The sequence below is a fragment of the Telopea speciosissima genome, chromosome 3 (assembly GCF_018873765.1).
Source record: "Telopea speciosissima isolate NSW1024214 ecotype Mountain lineage chromosome 3, Tspe_v1, whole genome shotgun sequence".
Taxonomy (NCBI): Eukaryota; Viridiplantae; Streptophyta; class Magnoliopsida; order Proteales; family Proteaceae; genus Telopea; species Telopea speciosissima.
Window position 1 is genome coordinate 50,162,493 of NC_057918.1, and position 22,201 is coordinate 50,184,693.

The window sequence follows — 22,201 nt, forward strand, 5'->3', positions numbered from 1 at the left end:
TAAAAAATCATCATAATTATTACCAACAATTACAACATTGCTCCAATTTTCCAATGGTGTTTTTCTACATGATTATTTTGCATCGTGGTTTTATTTTGTTTCCATTATTTGTTTTCTCTTCCTTTTACCTATTTTATCGTTAGATTAGGGTTTTCATTGTTTTATATATGATTTTCATGCTTTTTTCATGGATTGATCATTGTTATATATTCTCATAGTATTTTTCATATTTTCTAGATTTTATTAGATTTTTCAAGGCTTGTTTTAGCCTTAGGGGTGTTTTCATCATTTTTCTCTTATTTATATATGCATAAGTTTCTATTTTGTTTAATGATATTTAGATCATATTAGGAATTTTCTTTTGTATTATTGGTTTTCTTAATACTTTTTAGGTTTGTTTCGATATTTGTATGCATTCATATGCATTAGGGTGGATTGTGTATTATAGTGGCATGTTTGGAAAATATCTTGCCATTTCCATTATTATATATGCATGCGTTTATTTTACTTTTCCATTATACTAACCAAGGTTTTTTTATCGGCTGCTTCGGGTATGTAGTCTAACCCTAGCTCAATATTTTTATATATTTATTTTTTAAGTATTTTTTATTTTCGATTTTATGTTATATATCATTTTTGTTTTATAAAATTTTGACCAAGCAATAGGAAGATTGGTTTAACTGGGTGGCTCAGGGTGGTTAATACCTCCCCCACGCTATTATTTGAATCGAACCCTAGATTTGGTTTAACCGACTAGACACTAAATTTTGCCACCCTAAAGGACCCTTCAAATATTTTTGTTTGGTAAGTCCTGGTTTCGGTTTAATCCAAGAAGTATTATTCACTGTTCCCTGGTAATGGTAGTGTCGCTCGCCAGTGAGTAGGCCATGGGGGTTGCAAGGGGTGAGAGACCCTGCCCAAAATTTTTCTAAGTTTTGCATCATCAGATGGATTTTTATCCTCTCCTGTTCTGACATGGTGTTATTCATCCAATTACTTGGCTTGATGAATGACACGTGTATGATACTCATCCTACAGACGGGTTTAAAACTAACCAACTGTTGAGTCATTAATACGAAATCTCTCTCCTCTCTCCTCTGTCAATTCAAATCAGCTTTATTCATACATGTTTTCCCACGCAGAAAGAGTAGAGATTTCACTCTCTCTTCTCTCCCTTCTCTCCTCTCTCCTCCTTTTTGCCCATTTCTCTCTTTCTCTCCATCTTCCTAAACCTATCTGAAAACGAAGAGGAGAGAAATCGGAAGAAACCTGCAACCTCACCACCGAACCACGAACCATATCTCTCTGTCGAAGGCGAATCATTCTCGAAGGCGAACGCTACACTCTCTCTGTCGAACGCGAACGCGAACGCTGCAACCTCGCCGTCGAACCACAAACCATCTCTCTCTGTCAAAGGCCGAATGCTGCAACCTCACCGCCGAACCACGACCCATCTCTCTCTGGAGTTCTTCATACCATTCTCGAAGGCGAACACTGCTACCTTCGATGTCACTGCTGCAACCTCCGACGAACCATCTATCGAAGGCAACCTCAGGTACGATTATTTCTCACTTCTCTCCTTTGAGCAATGTGCTTCATCAAGGAGAAAACTGAGACCAAAGTGCTTAGAGTTGAATGTTTTTTACCAAAGTTCATCATCCAGAAGATATGTGATGTTGAAACGTTGAATGGGGCTCATCTTCATTCACACAAATGAGCACCTCATTGTTTTTTTAAAAATCATTTTGGAAAATTTCCCCTTTTCAATGTGAAATATCAATTTATGTGCTTTTGAATTCTCCTTTGGATCTTTCAAATGATCAACGGATTAATTGAAGCTCGAGCTTAATGGGAGTTAGGCTCCAAGTTCAAATGGAACTGAGTTTTGCAATCAATGATCTTCTCTTGCTTGTCGAATTATGTTTGAGGCTATTTTTTGAACCTCTTTCATGGTTTCCCTGTCTGAGAACTGAACATAAGTTGGATTCTATTTTTAAACACTGTTTTCATCTTCTTTGCAACTTATTGAAAGTGATGAATGGTTGCTTTAGGTTGTTTGGATGGGAGCAAATAGCTCTCTATGCATTAGCCACAATGGTGGTGTTCTAACTTCTTATCCAGCTTTACCATGACTAGTTATTTGTTTTATTTGTTATTATTATTACTATTAATTATTATTCTTTTGTATACTCTTGTAGGATGGATTGACAAAAAATGTGATTTATATAGAACGAAAATAAGAAGAGAAGTAGTACAACAATACCTAGGGTTAGGATGCTTTGAATCAAGAGATTAGGTTCATGATAGGCCAGGTAAATCTCCTAGAGGGAACCTTACATTGGTGGCTCCTAATTTCTTGCCTTGTCTGATATGTTTAGTCTCAGGAAGGGAGATGGCTTCTTACAAGTTACAACTTGGAATTAAATACCTTCATGCCCTTCTCCAATTATTAAATGGGATAAAATTGATAATCATAATTTTCGTTTGAATATGTCAAATATGTGAATTTTGTGTCTATCCCATAATTTTTTAGAATCAACATTGTTGTTTTTGTATATTTTGCTACTCTTCAGGTGGGTTATGGATAATCCAATAGATACATCAGATAAGCCTTTCATCGGCATGCAATTTGATAGCGACAATGATGCATTTGAGTTCTATAACAGTTACGGAAGAAGAGTGGGTTTTAGTGTCAGAAGAGAATATGCAAATAAGAGCAAGAAAGATAATACAAAGATAACTTCGATGAGATTAGTTTGTAGTAAACAAGGTCTTCGGAAAAAAGACAAGCGTGTTGATGATGCAATCTCGAGCGGAGACGAGAACTGATTGTCCTGCTCATTTTGGAATTTATCTATTGAAAAATGGAAAATATAAATGCCATGTTTTTTGTGAGGAGCATAATCATGAGCTTCATGTAGCAACTACCACCCACGTGATGCGGTCACAACGAAACATTTCAGAAATATAGGCCATTGAAATTGTTATGGCCAACGATTCTGAAATTAAACCTAAGGCCTGTTTTAAGTTCATGGGTAAACAGGTAGGTGGGAGGCAGAGCCTTGGTTATACCTGACTCGATCATTACAATTATATCCGTACTAAACGTCAACGTGACTTAGATTATGGTGAAGCGGGGGATTTGTTATGGTATTATGGGAAACAAAACAGGCTCAATCCCTCCTTTACATACAGCTTGCATTTGGATACAAATGAGCAGATAACTAATATTTTTTGGGCCGATGCGAGAATGGTAATAGATTATGCGCTTTTTGGTGATGTTGTGACGATTGATACAACATTTTGTACAAATAAGGAGAATAGGCCTGTTGGCATTTTTTAAGGATTTAACCATCATAGAGGAGTTGTTATATTTGGGGCAGCACTTTTATATGATGAGACGGATGAATCATTCAAATAGTTGTTTGAGACTTTCTTGGAAAGTCATGGACAAAAGATGCCTATAACCTTTTTTACAGATCAAGATATTGCAATGGCAAAGGCAATTTCAGAGGTGTTTCCTAAAATATGTCATGGTTTGTGTACTTGGCATTTGATGCAAAATGGGATTAAGCATCTAGGTAACTTAATGAAGAATGGGTCAAGCTTCCTATCAGATCTGAAAAAATGCATATATCAATATGATGATGAAGAATAATTTGAGACTGCGAGGGAACAACTAAGGTTTGAATATAAAGTTAAAAATGGTTCATGGTTGGATCGTACTTATAGAATTAAACATAAGTGGGCCAAATGTTACATGAAGAATACATTTACAGGACGTATGCAGAGTACACAGCTAAGTGAAAGCATAAATGCAGTATACAAAGTGCACTTTAGATATTGTACAATTTTTTAAGCATTTTGAGCGAGTAGTGAATAATAAGCATGCTAATGAATTGAAGGCTGAATTTGATTCAAGAAATAAGCTCCCAAGAAACGCGTTTAAGTACAGATCCATTATGGTACAGGCAGCACAAGTGTATACTCCTTTGACATTCGGCTTATTTTATGAAGAATATGATTTGATTGGTTTGTGCCACATAAAGGAGAAGGATGAAAGTGATACTTTCAATAAGTATGTTATTGGTGTTCTGAATTCAGCGAAAGTGGAATATATAGTTGAATGTAATCCATCTGAGTATACAGTTAAATGTAGCTGTAGGAAATTTGAGTCATTTGGCATCCTATGTTGTCATGCTTTGAAGATTATGGAAATGTTAGATATCAAGTTTATTCCTGAAGCATACATTTTGAATAGATGGACACGTAGGGCAAGAAAAATGATAGTGAAAGATATCAGTGGAGAAGAAGTTGCAAAAGATGTTAATTTGGATTCTACACAACGTTATAGGATTCTTTGTCTTAAACTAGTAAAGATTGCTTTAGAAGCATCCAATTCAGCCGAGGGATATGCATTGGTGAACAATGTTGCTAATGATTTGTGTAAACAATTAGACAAGCTTTCTTAGCCATCTCCAAACTTAAATCAAGAAGAATCAAGTGAGGAGACATATCTAGATATTGCTAAAGGGCTTAAGAAGAAAGAGAGGAACAAGAAGCTGGGCTCCAACCCAAGTAAATGAATTAAGAGTTGTACAGAAAAATGGCCATCTAAGGGAAAGAAATCAAATGCAAGGGCAACTAGTACGTCTTAAGTCACACCTTATTCCTCTCAAGCCTCTATTTCTCAGGTAGTGCTTTGGTAATTTAATTATGTTCTCATTTTAGTATAATTCATAGCCAATTTCTTATTTATATTTAATTGATTCATATGCAGCCGAATGCTGATCTATTTGCACCTCAGTCTTCCATACCTTCTGAAAGGGATGCTTCATCAATGGACTTATTTTCTGATCCGAATAGTCACGTGTAAGCGAATGTTGATCTCTCTCTCTCTCTCTCTCTCTCTCTTAGGGTTGTTTACTTATATAAGGAAAATGTTGATTGTAAACAACTTTTTGTTTTATTTTTGTCTTTCTCTCAGGGAGGAAGAAAAGCAAGACCTAAACAAGTAAACAAATGTTTTACTCTTAGTGGATGTTTTTGTGGGAGATTTGCAGTTGTGGGATGGTTGAAGACCTTTTCCAAGTCCATTATTGCTTTAATTTTTTATTTGGATCTGGAAGTATCAGGGCTTCATGAGTTTATATTTATTACTATGTTTGTAAACAAGATATTATCACAATGGTGGTATTCGCCTTGTTGGATGGCTTTTACTTTCATTTTGGTTCGATTTGATTTTTTATTCAGTGGTTACTCTTTCTTTTTATACCATACTATACTGTCTATTGATTCAACTGCTTTGCGTTCATTGAGTTTATATTTATTCCTTTTTGTGATTAAAGTTTCTTCTACCTCTTAGTTACTTATCATTTGTCAACAGAAGTGCAACAAATTATAAGGCCTCCCCCCTCCACTGTTAAAAAACTCTGTAGCCTTTTCAAATTAGTTAAACAGTAAATTCCATGTCTGTTCTAGGGCCACTAAAAAATTTATGAGCAAACTAAGTTGAGCATTATCTTGTCCATCGATTACTGGTATGAGATGATGCAACCCTAGGGCATTACAGCCTAAAAGCTCCATTTGTTTTGGTGATCAAAACAAATGAACCATGGACCTACAGAGTTTCCTTAATTTTCCAATTAGTGGATGATATCGTGATGTGTGGGAGGATCAACATCTTATCTTGCAAGCAAATGAAGACTTTGTCCTATACAAATAAGGGTAGATAATGTCATTCAGGACAAACTTCTTGTAGGACTTTAGCTTGTGCATCCTGTATATGTGCTAAGGTCTAATAATAAAACATAATTACGTCACAAAGATCAAAGCTTATATTTCTTTCTAAATTCATTGTTCTTGAATGATAATTAAGAAGTTGAAAGGTATCTCCTTTGATTCATTGTTCATTTTTTATCATGCGACAATCAGTTTCAATATCGTCTCTGGTGTGTATTAGACCTGCACCCGATATCATATTATAATAATGTTATTCTTGTGTCACGTAGATGGAGCTGGTGTTTATGCTAGTGAGCTATTCGCAATGGTCGTCAAACCAAGTTATAAGATCATTGACCAGTTCACAAGCATGGCGGTTGAGGAAAGGTTTCTCAATCGGGATTGGGGAAAATTCGTGGATGACGACTTTATGGACTACTCTCCAACCACCAGTCCCAAGAGCGAGGAGTACCGAATAGAGCACCTAGTGTCTTGTCACATCGACACGATGAGCCTTGGTGAAGTAAACGTCGCAATAAGGAAAATCTTCGGGATTCCAAAAATCAATCCTTGATGGGGCAAAGGAACTATTTTGGGTATGTTCTAAACTTGTTTACGCGGATACTTACTTCCTTTGTAACCCTCGAAAGGTGGGCCAAAACCCAAGGTTTATTGCCCTTGGTTTACCCTTTTACATAAGGACTGGACCCTAGACTGGACTCACTGGGGTGAGTCCACACTTGTTGTAAGGTTTTTTTTTTAGGTAAAGTGTTGTGGAACCCACTTGTACTATGTCTCAGATTTCGTTGTGGTGTGCTAGACATGGTGGACCCCACCCCCTTCTTTTATATTTTGTGTTAGACCTTAAAAGTGTGCCTAGGGACCCACTTAAGATTAAAAATGGGTTTTAGGGTCATGAGGTCAAACCAAATAAGCCCTTACTTAAAGCCAACTATAAATAGGGGTTATGACCATTTAATGGTCATAACTTCTCTAACCTACATAGAATCATTGGATTGAAGAGAGGAAAGAAAGGAGAGGAAGGAGGAAAGAGAGGGTAGAGGAGGAAGGCTAGGGCTCGTGGAGCTCAACCCGAGTAGTCTTGGCTCAGGTAGGCCCTTGAGTCTCTCTCTCTCTCTCTCCCCCTTTCCCTCTTCTTTATTTCTTTTGGGTTTGGGGAAGAAGCCGTTGAGGTTGGGGGTTTTGACCTAGGGTTCCACTTGGAATCTAAGGAAGCTTATGAACCTAGAATCTTACCTTATTGGGGGCTTTATGCTCACCTTTAAGAACTCTCTTGACCTTCTGTTGGATCTCTCTCTTGGATTTAGGGTTCTTGATGGAAAAACCCTAGACTTGGGTCATTTTGTGTGATTTATTCTTTAAACCCAACAACCCCTTGATAAAGGTAGGGTATTATGACCCTAGGTGACTTGAAGACCCTTTCCCCAAGTCCTTGTGGACTAAAACCCAAGTGAAATCGAGTCGGAAAGCTCAAACCCTAGGAAATTCGAATTCAGTAGAGAGTTGGACCCAGTGGTGGACCCAGGCCAGAAATCACAATAAGAGTCCACCCCTATTCTGTTTACAGGTGGACCTAGGCCAGAAACTACAATAAGAGACCACCCCTATTTTGTTTACAGATGGACCCAGTATTGGACCCAGGTCAAAAACCGCAATAAGAGTCCACCCCTTCTCTATTTGCAGGTGGACTCAGATCAGAATCCACCCAAGAATCTGGTCCTGGGTTTTTTGAGCATTTTGCCCCGATTGGACCCAGGCACTGTGCCTTCACTCAAGAGTCCACCTGGACTCTGTTATCCTACCTTAAGGCTTAACCTTTGAAACCCCTCCTACTTTACCTAACTTGCTTTGTCATGCTTCTTTAGGCAATATTACTTGTACGGTGAGGCTTACCTTACGTTGATCGACAACGAACCCTAATAAACGGATCATGAAGTAATAGGTGAGTGGGGTTGGGATTTGACTTGATTTTGGGAATTTTTATATATATTGTGTATGATTTGAATGCCAACTACCATGCATCCCTCATATTTGCATATTTATAACTATGATTTGTGGATACGTTAGTGATGTAGCTTGTGTAGTGGTAGTGGATCTATTAGAAATGTTTGGTTTGGGATACGGTGTCGGGTATGCCAGCATCGGATCCCCTTGAAATGTTATTCCTTGTCTATCGTGTGTCGTGTCATGCTAGTACACGGGTACTAGATGATATGGGACATCAATGTGCCCAGAATACCTCTCGATACGATAGCTTAATGTAGTATTACTGCAGTTAGGCTTTTCGATCCCCTTGCTACGATCCTTACCAACAGGGATTTAGGTGTTGGGTAATCAAGGCTCCCTGTGTGCCTGAGGAGTGATTCGAGGCCAGGTCAGGGTTGACCATTGGTTATCAGGGTTTGCCTCCAGGTGGCGAGTGGCTTCTACCGGTGCGAGCCCCATTGTAACAATTGAGGTTACATTTCGGTGATAAGATAAGTGATCCGCGATGTTACCCGAGTTGTTGTAATAGCAAGTACCTAGTGACTTAAACATGCTTGCTAGGTGGTTAACTGGTTAATAATTTCATGCATCATAGAGTATGTTATTGCTTGTGTGTTCCCCATCCCCTCACTGGGCTCAGTGGAGCTTACCCCCTTTGTGTACACCTTTTTAGATATAGCTGCAGATGATGGATTTGTAGCGAACCTGGAGGTTCACTCATCTGATTATGATTTTGTGGGCGTGGGAGACCCAGAGCCACTGACAAAGGAACACAGTGACGGGTGTCTATGTGATGACTGTGCCTATGGGGCATTTTGATTCAGAGACTTTACTTCTGATTCTTTTTTAGTTTATACCATACATTGTATAAGCTATATTTTGATGGTTATTTAATGGTCATTTGAATTATCATTGGATTACTGTATAATCTAGCACTAGACAGATGAACATTATGTAACTATTACTTAAATGCTTTCGCAACTCTGTTATTTCTTGAAAATATAATAGTCTTTTGTTTTCTGCATTCTAGTATTGTTGGAATGATTATATTTGTTTTGACTGTGATTCAAAACACTGTATTCGAGATCCTGGCTGTGTGGGATGACACATGTCGTCCTAGTCATACCCTCTTCTTTGTATTTTATCCCTTCTTAGGATGGGGGCGTGACAACGTGGTATTAAAACACGAAGCTCTGTATTGAATCACTATCTTGCGGAAACTTGATTTATACACAAATAGGTTATAAAAATTTAAAAGCTTTTAAGGGAATAAATTGTTGTGTGTAAAGACCTAGGGAGAAAACTAGCTAGGTGTGAAAGCCGGTAAGAATGATAATAGATAAGAGAAGGCAGCGATGAAGAAAAACATAGATCCGATTCAAATATGTTTAGTTGTAGATACAGTAACCTCCTCTAGAAGTGATTGCTAAAGAGTTATGTCTAAATTTAGCTATACTAGAGTTCTATTTCAGATACTGGACTAAATAATTACAGCCATGATCGAAAGTCTAGTAAAGTGTTCTTTCACCAAAAAGGAAAAAAAAAAAAGAAAAGAGTCAAAGTCTTAACCACAGCAGCCATGGATCCTAAGTCTAAGTCTCCATGTTGTCATCATCACTGTCCTCATAGAGATGCTGGTGGACATAAGTGTCCAAGTCCTTCACCTTCCCCTCTAAGATGTCAAAGCGTGCATGGTGCTTGGTCAGTTTTCCTCTAATGTCTGTAAAGCCCTGGACCATGTCGGTGTTCAATCGGGCCATGTTTGTGTCCAACTGTTCTATGGCAGCTATAAGCCTATCAGTGTCGAAACCAACAGATGGAGCAGCTAATGATGATGCAAAGTTAGCAGTCTGTAGATGTGGGGGATCCTCCTCAAGATCCTCTGCCAAGTCTGGTGCCTCATCGTCACTCGAAATGTCAGTCTGGATTTTCATCCTCCCAATGGCATGAGAACCAAAAGGCTCCTCATCTGACTTCCTAGCCACTTCCCCAGTCAAGTCTACGCCAAAGTGCAAGAAGATGGTAGTAAGTAGTCTCCCATACGGCAAGCTCAACTTGGCCTCGGGTTTGAGACGAACATGACCCATAGTGCGAATGATGGCAAATGGAAGACAAAATGGTATGCCCTTGTAAAGAGCATAAGCCGCATAAGCCACGAAGAAGGATGGCTGTATGGGGTGGCCTCCCTTTGGCAGCAAATTTGTCCGAACTATGCGGCTTAAGACCCGCTGTGATCGCCCATACTTAGTCTCTTCCTCCTTCTTGCTGCACCTTCCTTTTGTGAGAGTCTTATAGATATCCTCAACATGCTCAGATTTGAAAGAACCATGTCCATCTCTTACTGGGATGTAGTACTTCCTCTCCCCCTTGGCCGACACCCCAATTATGTTTGCCAATTCTATGGTAGTGAAAGTAATCTTCACTCCCTTCACGAAGGAAATGACCTTGTAAGATATGGGCTCGTTGCAAACTGCACCAAAGTTGGAGTAGAATTGCCTCACAAACTTAGGACAATAATGTTTAGGAGGCATTAGCATGCCAGTACCCAGGCGGCGGTATCAGCTTGGGCGGATGCCTCCAAACTATTCGAGAAATTTCTGAGGCATCGCCCTCCTACTTTCAATAAAATGGCAGATGACTCCATGTATCTAGCTCACTGGATAAGGGATTTGGAAAGGATCTTCGAGGTGCTCCAATGCGTTGACGAGGACAAAATCAGATGTGCGGTCTACCGGCTCAGAGGTGAGGCTGACTCTTAGTGGCGGTCTGTAAAGGAAAACTTCGGACTACTGCATCCCAACCTTACCTGGGAACTGTTCAAGGAGACTTTCCTTGAAAACTAATTCTCTAAGAGTTTTCATGATAAGAGGCAGGCTGAGTTTACAAGTTTGATTCAAGGGTCCAAGTCGGTCCTCAAATTTCAGCAATCGTTTGAGGAACTCTTCTACTTTGCTCCCATTCACATGAATCCCGACACCGTCAAGGCTCAACTATTTGAGAAGGGACTGAGGCCCGGCATTAGCACGTCTGTAGTACTACATGAGTATCTCTCTTATGTCCTAGTGGTCCAAGTCACCAAGGTGGTAGAAGACAGACAGAGGGAGAACTATAAAGCAATCCAGGCTGGCAAGAGGCCTATGACTTCCTCAAATTCTAGGGGGCCTAGCAAGTTTCAGAGAGGATCTTACTCCACTCCAGCCCTGATTCAGTACCATAAGCCAGATGCAGCCCAGGCTCCTAAGCTACCTGTAAATCCTCACCATGGAGCACAAATAATCCAATGTTACAACTGCCTGGGCAGCGGACAAATTTCTAGGGAATGCCCATACCCCAAGCGGGGAGGTACTTCAACTATAGCACCTCAATCACGATCCGGCAGTCGCCTTGCTCCACTTCCATCAAGCAGCCGACCTCAGGGACATGTCTATGCACTTACCAATGATGAAGCCCAGGCTGACCCTACCGTGATCATAAGTATGGTTTCTATATGTTCATAGCCTGCTTATGTGTTGTTTGATTCAGGAGCGTCACATTCTTTTGTATCTTCTATGTTTACTAAAAGACTAGGAATCAGATCGAAACGACTTTCCCAGAATCTTATGGTTAGTACACCGACAGGCAGTGCCATTGAACTTGATGCACTTTATGAACCTTGCTCAGTATGGATTAATGATAAGGAACTTGTTGCTTGTCTGATCGAGTTGAACATGAGAGACTTCGATGTGATCTTAGGCATGGATTGGTTGTCCACCTATGGGGTTAGCCTAGTCTGTGCAAAGAAGAGGATCGTGTTTAAACCAGATGAAGGTGTGGAGTTCATGTTTGAGGGTTGTAAATCTCAAAAGCCCAAGAAAATCACCATCTCCACTCTACAAGTCCAGAAACTGATGGAAGAAGGATGTCAGTGTTACCTAGCATCAATGATGGATGTTGAGGCAAAGGTCAAGCCACTTGAGGAGATCAATGTGGCTAAGGAATTTTCAGATGTTTTTTTGGAAGACCTGACACGGTTACCACCAGATCGTGAGACCGAGTTCATGATTGACTTGATTCCAGGTACTGCCCCAGTGTCCAAGGCACCCTATAGGATGGCACCTACAGAGCTGAGAGAGTTGCAGGAACAGCTCAAGGACTTATTAAAGAAAGGGTTCATCAGACCAAGTGTTTCTCCTTAGGGAGCATCGGTACTATTTGTGAAGAAGAAGGACGGTAGCTTGAGGATGTGCATTGACTACCATGAACTCAATAAACTGACAATCAAGAATCGGTACCCGTTGCCCAGGATCGATGACTTGTTCGATCAACTATAGGGTGCTAAGGTGTTTTCAAAAATTGACCTTAGGTCGGGTTATCACCAGTTAAAAATCAGAGATGGTGACATTAGTAAGACAGCCCTTAGATCTCACTACGGTCACTATGAATTCTTGGTCATGTCCTTTAAATTGACTAATGCCCCGGCCACTTTCATGAAGTTGATGAATGGGGTGTTTCACGATGTACTGGACAAGTATGTCATCATCTTCATTGATGATATCTTGATATACTCAAAGAATGAGGTGGAGCATGCCGAGCACCTTCGACTTGTGCTGCAGCGCTTGAGAGAGAAGCAGTTGTATGCTAAGTTCAGTAAATGTGAGTTTTGGCTGCACCAGATGGCTTTCTTGGGACACATCGTCTCAGCCAAGGGTATAGAAGTCGACCCCGGCAAGGTGAAGTCAGTAGTTGGTTAGGAAACTCCCAAGAATGTGGCTAATATTCATAGTTTCTTGGGTTTAGCCAGCTACTACAGGAGGTTTATCAAGAATTCCTCAAGACTGTTAACCCCGATGACTCGACTGACCCGAAGAATGTGGCTGATATCCCAAGAATGTGGCTGATATCCATAGTTTCTTGGGTTTAGCCGGCTACTACAAGAGGTTTATCGAGAATTTCTCAAGACTCTCAACCCCGATGACTCGACTGACCCGAAAGGGAGTGAAGTTCGAGTGGTCCGATGATTGCGAGAAGAGCTTCCAAGAGTTGAAGCAAAGACTGGTTTCCGCTCCAGTGCTTACCATTCCTAATGGCACTAGGGGAATGGTTGTCTACAGTGATGCGTCAAAGATGGGTCTGGGTTGCATACTAATGCAAGATGGGAAGGTGGTTGCCTACGTCTCTCGGCAATTGAAGGATTATGAAAAGAACTACCCAACTCATGACTTGGAGCTTGCAGCTGTGGTCTTTGCTCTGAAAATCTGGCGGCATTATCTCTATGGGCAGAAGAGTGAGATATACAGTGACCATAAGAGCCTCAAGTACTTCTTCACACAGAAGGAGCTTAATATGAGACAACGGCGATGGTTGGAGTTGATGAAAGATTATGACTGCACCACCCATTACTACCGTGGTAAGGCTAACGTGGTGGTAGACGCTTTGAGTCGAAAGTCACAGTCACTGTCACTTGCATCACTAACTGTCAGTGAGGAACTTATTGAAGAAGCAAGGAGGATGGATTTTGAGTTGCTGATAAAGGGTACTACTATATCCCTGGCAGCCTTGTCAGTTCAACCATCTCTTATGGGGAAGTTTCAGTTAGCTCAATCCTCCGATGAAGATTTCCAAAAGGTCATTGGAGCAATTCATGAAGGAACACAGCATGAGTTAGACTTCACATTGATAGCAGAGGGTGTCCTCCTATTTAGAAACCGGTTGTATGTCCCCAACGATAAGCAGTTAAGGCAGGAAGTGTTGACTGATGCTCACAGTTCTCCTTATTCAGTCCACCCAGGCAGCTCGAAGTCGTATAAAGATTTGAAGAATTACTACTGGTGGGGTGGAATGAAGAAGGATGTAGTTGAACATGTGACAATGTGCCTTACTTGCCAGCAGGTGAAGGCAAATAGGCAGCGACCTCATGGTCTACTACAATCACTATCTGTTCTGGAATGAAAATGGGAGAACATTACCATGGACTTCGTTACTGGTTTGCCCCGAACACCTAGGGGTATTGACGCCATCTGGGTCATTGTGGATCAGTTAACCAAAATGGCCCCTTTCATTCCTATAAAGGTTACCTACTCGATGGACAAGCTGGCCCGGTTATATGTTGATAATGTGGTCCACTTGCATGGAGTTCCCGTTAGCATCATTTTCGACAGAGATCCCAGGTTTACTTCTAAGTTTTGGGGTGGCTTCCAGAAGGCCATGGGCACACTGCTAAATTTTAGTACAGCTTTCCACCCTCAAATGGACAGATAGTCGAAAAGGACCATACAGACCTTGGAAGATATGCTTCGAGCAGGTGCCATTGACATGCAAGGTAGCTGGGATGAGCACATCTTGCTCGTCGAGTTTGGATACAACAATAATTACCGAGCCACAATTGGTTTGGCACCATTCGAGGTTCAGTATTGGAAGAAATGTCAAACGCTGTTGTATTGGGACAAAGTTGGTGAACGTCATATTCTGGGTCCCAAACTGATTCAGGCAACCTGTGAGAAGGTGGACCTAATTCGGGAGCGAATCAAGGCAGCCCAGTCCTGGTAGAAGGGTTATGCGGACCTGAGGCGGAAGGACTTGGAGTTTGTCATCGATGATAAGGTTTTCCTCAAGGTGTTACCCACCAAAGGGGTGATGTGTTTCAGCAAGAAGGGTAAACTGAGCCCAAGGTTTATCGATCTGTATGAGATTCTGGCTAGGATCGGGCCGATGGCATATCGATTGGCTCTCCCTCCATCATTGGAAGGCATGCATGACATATTCCACATGTCCATGCTGCGAAAATACGTTCATGACCCGAGTCATATTCGAACCATCAGAGCTCGCTGCTGACATGTCTTATTTAGAGCAACCCAAGAAGAGTTTAGAACGCAAGATTGTTCACCTTCGTAACTGTCCTATCTTCTATGTGAAGATAAAGTGGTGCAATCACACAGAAGAAGAAGCATCTTGGGAAGCTAAAGTAGAAATGCCCAGCCTCTCTTTTCGAGTTACAAGGTACGCCAAATTTCGATGATGAAATTTCTTGTAAGGTTGGGGGAATGTTAGACCCGCACCCGAGATCATATTATAATAATGTTATTCGTGTGCCATGTAGATGGAGCTGGTGTCTATGCTAGTGAGCTATTTGCAGTGGTCGTCAAGCCAAGTTATAAGATCATTGACCAGTTCAAAGGCATGGTGGTTGAGGAAAGATTTCTCAATCGGGATTGGGGGAATTTCATGGATAACGACTTCCTGATCTACCCTCCAAGCACAAGTCCCAAGAGCGAGGAGTACCGAAGAGAGCACCCAGTGTCTTGTCACATCGACACGATGAGCCCTAGTGAAGTAAATGTCGCAGTACGAAAACTCTTCAAGATTCCAGAAATCAATCCTTTATGGGGCAAAGGAACTATTTTGGGTATGTTCTAAACTTGTTTACACGGGTACTTACTTCCTTTGTAACCCTCGAAAGGTGGGCCAAAGCCCAGGGTTTATTGCCCTTGGTTTACCCTTTTACAGCAGGACTGGACCCTCAGTGAGTCCATAGTTGCTGTAAGGTTTTTTTGTTGGGTAGTGTTGTGGGACCCACTTGTCCCATGTCTCAGATTTCATCGTGGTGTGCCCGGACATGGTGGACCTCACCCTCTTCTTTTAAATTTTGTGTTAGGCCTTAAAAGTGTGCCTAGGGACCCACTTAAGATCAAAAATGGGTTTTGGGGTCATGAGGTCAAACTAAACAAGCCCTTAAAGCTAACTATAAATAGGGGTCATGACCATTTAATGGTCATAACTTCTCTACCCTACCTAGAATCGTTGGAGTGAAGAGAGGAAAGAAAGGAGAGGAAGGAGGAAAGCGAAGGAAGATGTTTGGAGGAAGGCTAGAGCTCGTGGAGCTCAACCCTAGTTGTGTTTTGCTGTCTTGGCTCAGGTAGGCCCTTGAGTCTCTCTCTCTCTCTCTCTCTTTCCCTCTTCTTTATTTCTTTTGGGTTTGGGGAAGGAGCCGTTGAGGTTGGGGGTTTTGACCTAGGGTTCCATTTGGAACCCAAGGAAGCTTATGAACCTGGAATCTTACCTTATTGGGGGCTTTATGCTCACCTTTAAGAACTCTCTTGACCTTCTATTTGATCTCTCTCTTGGATTTAGGGTTCTTGATGGAAAAACCCTAGACTTGGGTCATTTTATGTGATTTATTCTTTAAATCCAACAACCCCTTGATAAGAGTAGGGTATTATAATCCTAGGTGACTTGAAGACCCTTTCCCCAAGTCCTTGTGGACTAAAACCCAAGTGAAATCGAGTTGGAAAGCTCAAACCTTAGGAAATTCGGATTCAGCAGAGAGGTGCACCCAGTGGTGGACCCAGGCCAGAAACCACAATAAGAGTCCACCCCTATTCTGTTTACAGGTGGACCCAGTGGTGGACCCAAGCCAGAAACCACAATAAGAGTCCACCCCTATTCTGTTTACAGATGGACCCAATGGTGGACCCAGGCCAAAAACCGCAATAAGAGTCCACCCCTTCTCTGTTTGCAGGTGGACTCAGACCAGAATCCACCCAAGAATCTAATCCTGGTTTTTTGGAGCATTTTGCTCCGGTTGGACCCAGGCATTGTGCCTCCACTTAAGAGTCCACCTGGACTCTGTTATCCTATCTTAAGGCTTAACCTTTGAAACCCTCCTACCTTACCTAACTTGTTTTGTCACGCTTCTTTAGGCAATATTACTCGTATGGTGAGGCTTACCTTACGTTGATCGGCGATGAACCCTAATAAACAAATCATGAACTAATAGGTGAGTGGGGTTGGGATTTGAATTGATTTTGGGAATGTTTATATATATTGTGTATGATTTGAATGCCAACTAGCATGCATCCCTCATAATTGCATATTTATAACTATGATTTGCGGATACATTAGTGATGTTGATTGTGTAGTGATGGTGGATCTATTAGAAATGCTTGGTTTGGGATATGGTATTGGGTATGCCGGCATCGGATCCCCATGAAGTGTTATTCCTTGTCTATCATGTGCCATGCCGTGCTGGTACCCGGGTACTAGATGGTATGGGACGTCAATGTGCCCAGAATATCTCTCGATACGATAGCGTCATGTAGTATTACTACAATTAGGGTTTTCTAGCCCCTTACTACGACCCTTACCAACAGGGGTTTAGGTGTTGGGTAATCAAGGATCCCTATGTGCCTGAGGAGTGATCCGAAGCCAGGTCAGGGTTGACCATTGGTTATCGGGATTTACCTCCGGGTGGCGAGTGGCTTCTACCGATGCGAGCCCTATTGTAACAATTGAGGTTACATTTTGGTGATAAGATAAGTGATCTGCGATGTTACCCGAGTTGTTGCAGTAGCAAGTACCTAGTGACTTAGACATGCTTGCTAGGTGGTTAACTGGTTAACAATTTTATGCATCATGTACTATATGTTATTGCTTGTGTGTTCCCCATCCCCTCACTGGGCTTAGTGGAGCTTACCCCCTTTGTGTACACCCTTTCAGATATGGTTGCAGATGATGGATTTATGGCGAACCTGGAGGTTCACTCATCTGATTATGATTTTGTTGGCATAGGGGACCCAGAGCCGTTGACAGAGGAACACGGCGATGGGTGTCCATGTGATGAATATGCCTATGGGCATTTTGATTCAGAGACTTTAATTCTGATTCTTTTTGAGTTTATACCATACATTGCATAAGCTATATTTTGATAGTTATTTAATGATCATTTGAATTATCACTGATTACTGTATAATCTAGCACTAGACAGATGAACATTATGTAACTATTACTTAAACGCTTTCACAACTCTGTTATTTCTTGGAAATATAGTAGTCCTTTGTTTTCCGCGTTCTGGTATTGTTGGAATGATTATATTAGTTTTGGCTGTGATTCAAAACACTGCATTTGAGATCCTGGCAGTGTGGGATGATACATGTCGTCCTACTCATACCCTCTTCTTTGTATTTTATCCCTTCTTGGGATGGAGGCGTGACAGTGTGTCTTTTAGATTAGAATGATTTGCTAGAAAGATAAAGCAAATAAAATAAACAAATTCAACATTCAAGGTAATAGATTAGTGGTGGATAAATCAGATAACTTCAAATCGAGGATCTTAATGTACACTGCCGCAATTGGGACTAGTGACTCAAATCCTGTTTTCACATTCCATAATATTTTGTCATTGCAGCACACAAAATTCTAGAAACTGCTTAATAAAATAATAAAGAATATAATTAAATTCTTGAATGTAGGAAATCTGCATAGATCGATAGAATATAGAGTAACAAACTCAAATATTACAGGGTTTGAGTCTAGGTTCTACAAGACAATAGATAAGATGTTCATAATATCTAATCCATCAACTTCCTCTAATGGACTGATTAAACACAAAAGACTGGTTTTAAATAGTGTTGTCCAATACTTTGACTCGGCTTTCCTGTGTCTCATCCTCACCAACTGTTCCAGCCTGCATCAATCAATACAAAAAAATGGTTAAATCTTACATACACAGAAAAATCAAAATAAAAAATGAAAGTCTAAATGAAGGTAAGGCATACTCACCTCTTCCACAGCTCGCGATGGCTTTGATACCACATTTCCCTTTGGAGGTGCATATGCATGTCCAGATATGGTTAGCGGTTGGATGTGATGATCTATAAAAAATGGATAAGTATCTATGTCTTGCTCCATCTTTGCCCAACATTCATTTACCCAAAGGAAGTCTCCTCGATGCCAAACACCTCGAGGACCTTTATAAAATGGACGGTTAGGATTCTTTGTGGTTTGGGATATAAGATAAAGCATTTTTCCACCACCACATTCACATAACGGTGGTGTTGTGTCAACATACACCGGTACATCTTTAAGCAATTCCTTCTTTGGTGTTGTGTCAGTCATATCTCTGCAATTGGACATTAGATTAAAATAAAGGGGAGGGGGGAAGAAATGACCAACACATTATGTTGGATATGCATTGTTGAGGCATGCGAAATTACCCAAAATCTTAAATAGATGCCAGGGTTGGGGTTAAGTTAGCTGTCCTACAGTAGTGAAAATGCTATAGATAGATAAAGACCTAACAACAAGTAGCAATAAGAATAAGGAGACAAGAAGATCTAAACGAATATGCATATCAATATTATTTTAAGTGACACAGTAAGGTTAGGTTTAAATGACAACATAATAAAAGCAAATTAAAAGGGTAGGAGATTGAAAAACTTGTAGTAATGACAGTTTTTTGGTCATCCCTCTTGTGGGTCTTTTTTTTTTTGGTACAATCCCTCTTATGGGTCATGCTTAACATAAGTGTAACTTAGTAGTAATGAAGGCAAATTAAAAGGGTAGAAAATTGTAGAACTTGTAGTAATGAAGGGCAAAACTAACATTATGTAATTAGAGTAGTTCTTTATGGGGATTGGGAAAAAAATTTGGTGTTTCACATAATGTAATTAGAATAAGTTATTATTATCATGTTTGAGAGAGAAAGGGAGAGGTGGGACTTCTTACTTAAACTATACAAATTGGAAGAACCATTCTTCTTCTTTAACACCCTCCAAAGAAAAAGAAGAGTCAATCTTCCATAATTCAAACCTGAAACAGCAATGGTGCCCTGAAAGCAGGATCATTGTTTTATAGGAAGGGTTAGGATGTTATATTGTGGTAAATTACATAGTAATTTTAAGAAGGCTTTAGAGATCAAGAACACTAGTTCTGGAGCACACATCTAGCATGTTTTGAGAACTTACAAACCTAATACATCAGTTTAACTCTAGCAAAACTCTCTCCAAAAATATATTTGGAGTAATTGTCACAGAAATATATGTACCCTACTCTGTATAGGAGAGTAACTGCAAAATTTGGGAAATAAAATTGTTTAAGTGCAGCTAACGTAAACGGATTATTTGGGTAATTCTACACTACTTCAGCTTTTCAGCTTCAGTTCATCCTTAGCTAGGAACAAATTCTTCAAGTGAAAAAATAAACACTCCATCACTAGATAAATATAGTAAATGGATCTAAAACCCAACTATATGCTCTTAACAAATTCAAACTAAACATAACTTGCTACCCTGAATTTCAGATATACATACTTAAAAACAACAAAAAAGAGATCACACAAGTAAAAATTGGCTTCATAAAGTATAATCCACACTAAATCAATAGATATGGGATATGCATAAAAACTTAATTTCTTTTTCTTTTTTGCTTGTAGAGAATCATTTAAAAAAAAAAAAAAAAAGGAAGCGTATGCATGTAGATACAGATTTTTATAATTACAACAGAAATAACTACAATCAAGCATAAAGCCTTCAACCAGAGGAGGGGAAAAAAAGAGAGGATAGAAGTATCAAATCAACTAAAAAGGCAGTCAGCAAAATTCCTGTGGGAAAGGGGGGAATTGAATACCAGACAAGTATTTGACTAATGAAGAACTCCAGAGAGAGATGGGTCGTGGTTCAGTGGCGAGGTTGTAGCGTTCGGCCTTTGACAGAGAGAGATGGTTCGTGGTTCGACGGCGAGGTTGCAGCGTTCGCCTTCGAAAATGGTTCGCCTTCGATAGAGATAGTGCAGTGTTTGCCTTCGAGAATGGTTCGCTTTCACCAGAGAGATGGTTCGTGGTTCGGTGGTGAGTTTGCAGCGTTTGCCTTTGACAGAGAGATGATTCGTGGTTCGGCGGTGAGCTTGTAGGTTTCTTCCAATTTCTCTCCTCTTCGTTTTTAGATAGGTTTAGGAAAATGGAGAGTTGACAATGGAGAGAACAAGAGAAACGGGCAAAAAGGAGGAGAGAGGAGAGAAGAGAGAGAAATTTCTACTCTTTCTGCGTGGGAAAACGTGTATGAATAAAGCTGATTTGAACTGACAGAGGAGAGAGGAGATAGATTTCGTATTAATGACTCAATAGTTGGTTAGTTTCAAACTCATCCATAGGATGAGTATCATACACGTGTCAGTCATCAAGCCAAGTAACAGGATGAACAACACCATGTTAGAACAGGAGAGGATAAAAATCCTCATTGGATTGTACTTGAAAAAATCATTTCGACGATATATGGTTCATCAAAATTTGAGGACCTAATTAGGAGATATTCTATTTTTTGGGGGAGATATAACTCACGAATGAATCCTCATAGAAAAAAAAAACACAATCATAAAAATGGTGAATCTTGAAATTCACCAACGAATTTGGATTTTTACCGGCAAATTGGGGGTTTTGACGACGAATTCCTCTGCCTCTTCACCTACAAATATCGGGCTAAGGAGAGAAAAGGAAAAAAGAGAAAAACCCTGGAATTTCTTGAGAAAATAGAAAGATAGAATCTAGGAAAATCCAATAAACCCTTGAGGGCCAAAATTCTATTGGGACATAGCAAAAGCATCGGAGTTCTATCGGGCAGAGCAGGTGAGGCCCCTTTTGGGCCAGACAGATAAGTTTCTCTCTCCTCCCTTTTTTATTATTTAAACAGTTTATTAGTTAAATCCTGCATAGAGTACATACTTATCTGTCATTTTTCAAAAATACCCCTTTTATGTAATCGTAATGGCAAAATTTCTATAACTCGATTTGAAATATTTCTTTTTATGTTGTTATACCGTCAATATCCCCAACAGATTCTACAAGTTAATCTAGGCCCTCAAAATGGAATTTTTCTGTGGGAGTCCGATCAACGCTCAATCAATTGCATTAGAATCCATTTGCCAAGAATAGATATTCAAAGACCAAAAATCATCAAAGCATCCCCAAGGTAATCCTAAACTATGTTCGGCCTGATCCCTAGTAAGGGTAGGTCTGGGCAGCTATACATATATGCCCAGGTTTGGTTATCCCACCCCATTTCTTTTTTCCCCTTTTTTTACACATTTCTATATGTAATTCTCAACCAAGTAACCTAGATTAGAACTAGATTTACTACTTTATGATTCATGCTAGTTAATAAGACTACGGCTGAATTGTCCAAATAGAAAAAATCGGCCTCCAACTGGGCAGGGTTGGGTGTATGAAAGCTTCCCAACACGTAAATTTGAACCTACCTAGAGATCTGGGAAGAAACCTGCCTTATCCATCGTGAGTCAATTTTCTCCCATGAAAGGGGGAGAAATTTATAGATCCTAAAATCTTATCTAGGTGCCAACTCCCCAGACAGAAATCTTTATCCCCCTCCCTTTTGAGGGATAGGACAGAGGTGTACAACTTCTTGTAGGCACTAAATTTTTTATCCCAAAACACTCCCCCCTTTCTGCTAACAATTGGACTCTAAGAGAACCCCCAGGGTTTTGCACAATAGAAAAAAACCATTTTTCCCCTATAATGCTTGGGAGCCCCGAACATACCAAAATGGGCTGGAACTTTTGGGATAAAATATGTATATGATGTTAAGATATGTCCTAAAATTTGGCACAAATCAGACGCTGTTTGGACATCCTTTCATCAAATCCTAATTTTGTGGGTTCCACCCGCTCTAAGATACAAATCTGACCATGCCCCATGCCAAAACTACGGTTG

The 22,201-nt window shown here is 40.3% G+C and overlaps 1 protein-coding gene across 1 annotated transcript; it reads left to right on the top strand.

The window, feature by feature from the left end:
• The first annotated feature begins 1,421 nt into the window (after positions 1-1,421).
• LOC122655248 (protein FAR1-RELATED SEQUENCE 7-like) lies at positions 1,422-2,829 on the top strand. The gene is made up of 2 exons (XM_043849457.1): positions 1,422-1,555; positions 2,574-2,829. The coding sequence occupies exons 1-2, from the start codon at positions 1,422-1,424 to the stop codon at positions 2,827-2,829; spliced, it is 390 nt and encodes a 129-aa protein (XP_043705392.1).
• The last annotated feature ends 19,372 nt before the right edge of the window (positions 2,830-22,201 follow it).

Excerpts from the sequence above, each read along its gene's own strand:
- LOC122655248 (XM_043849457.1), top strand. The coding sequence starts at position 1,422 with ATGCTGCAACCTCACCGCCGAACCACGACCCATCTCTCTCTGGAGTTC. Across the intron at positions 1,556-2,573 it reads TCTATCGAAGGCAACCTCAG|GTGGGTTATGGATAATCCAA; the intron begins GTACGATTATTT and ends GCTACTCTTCAG.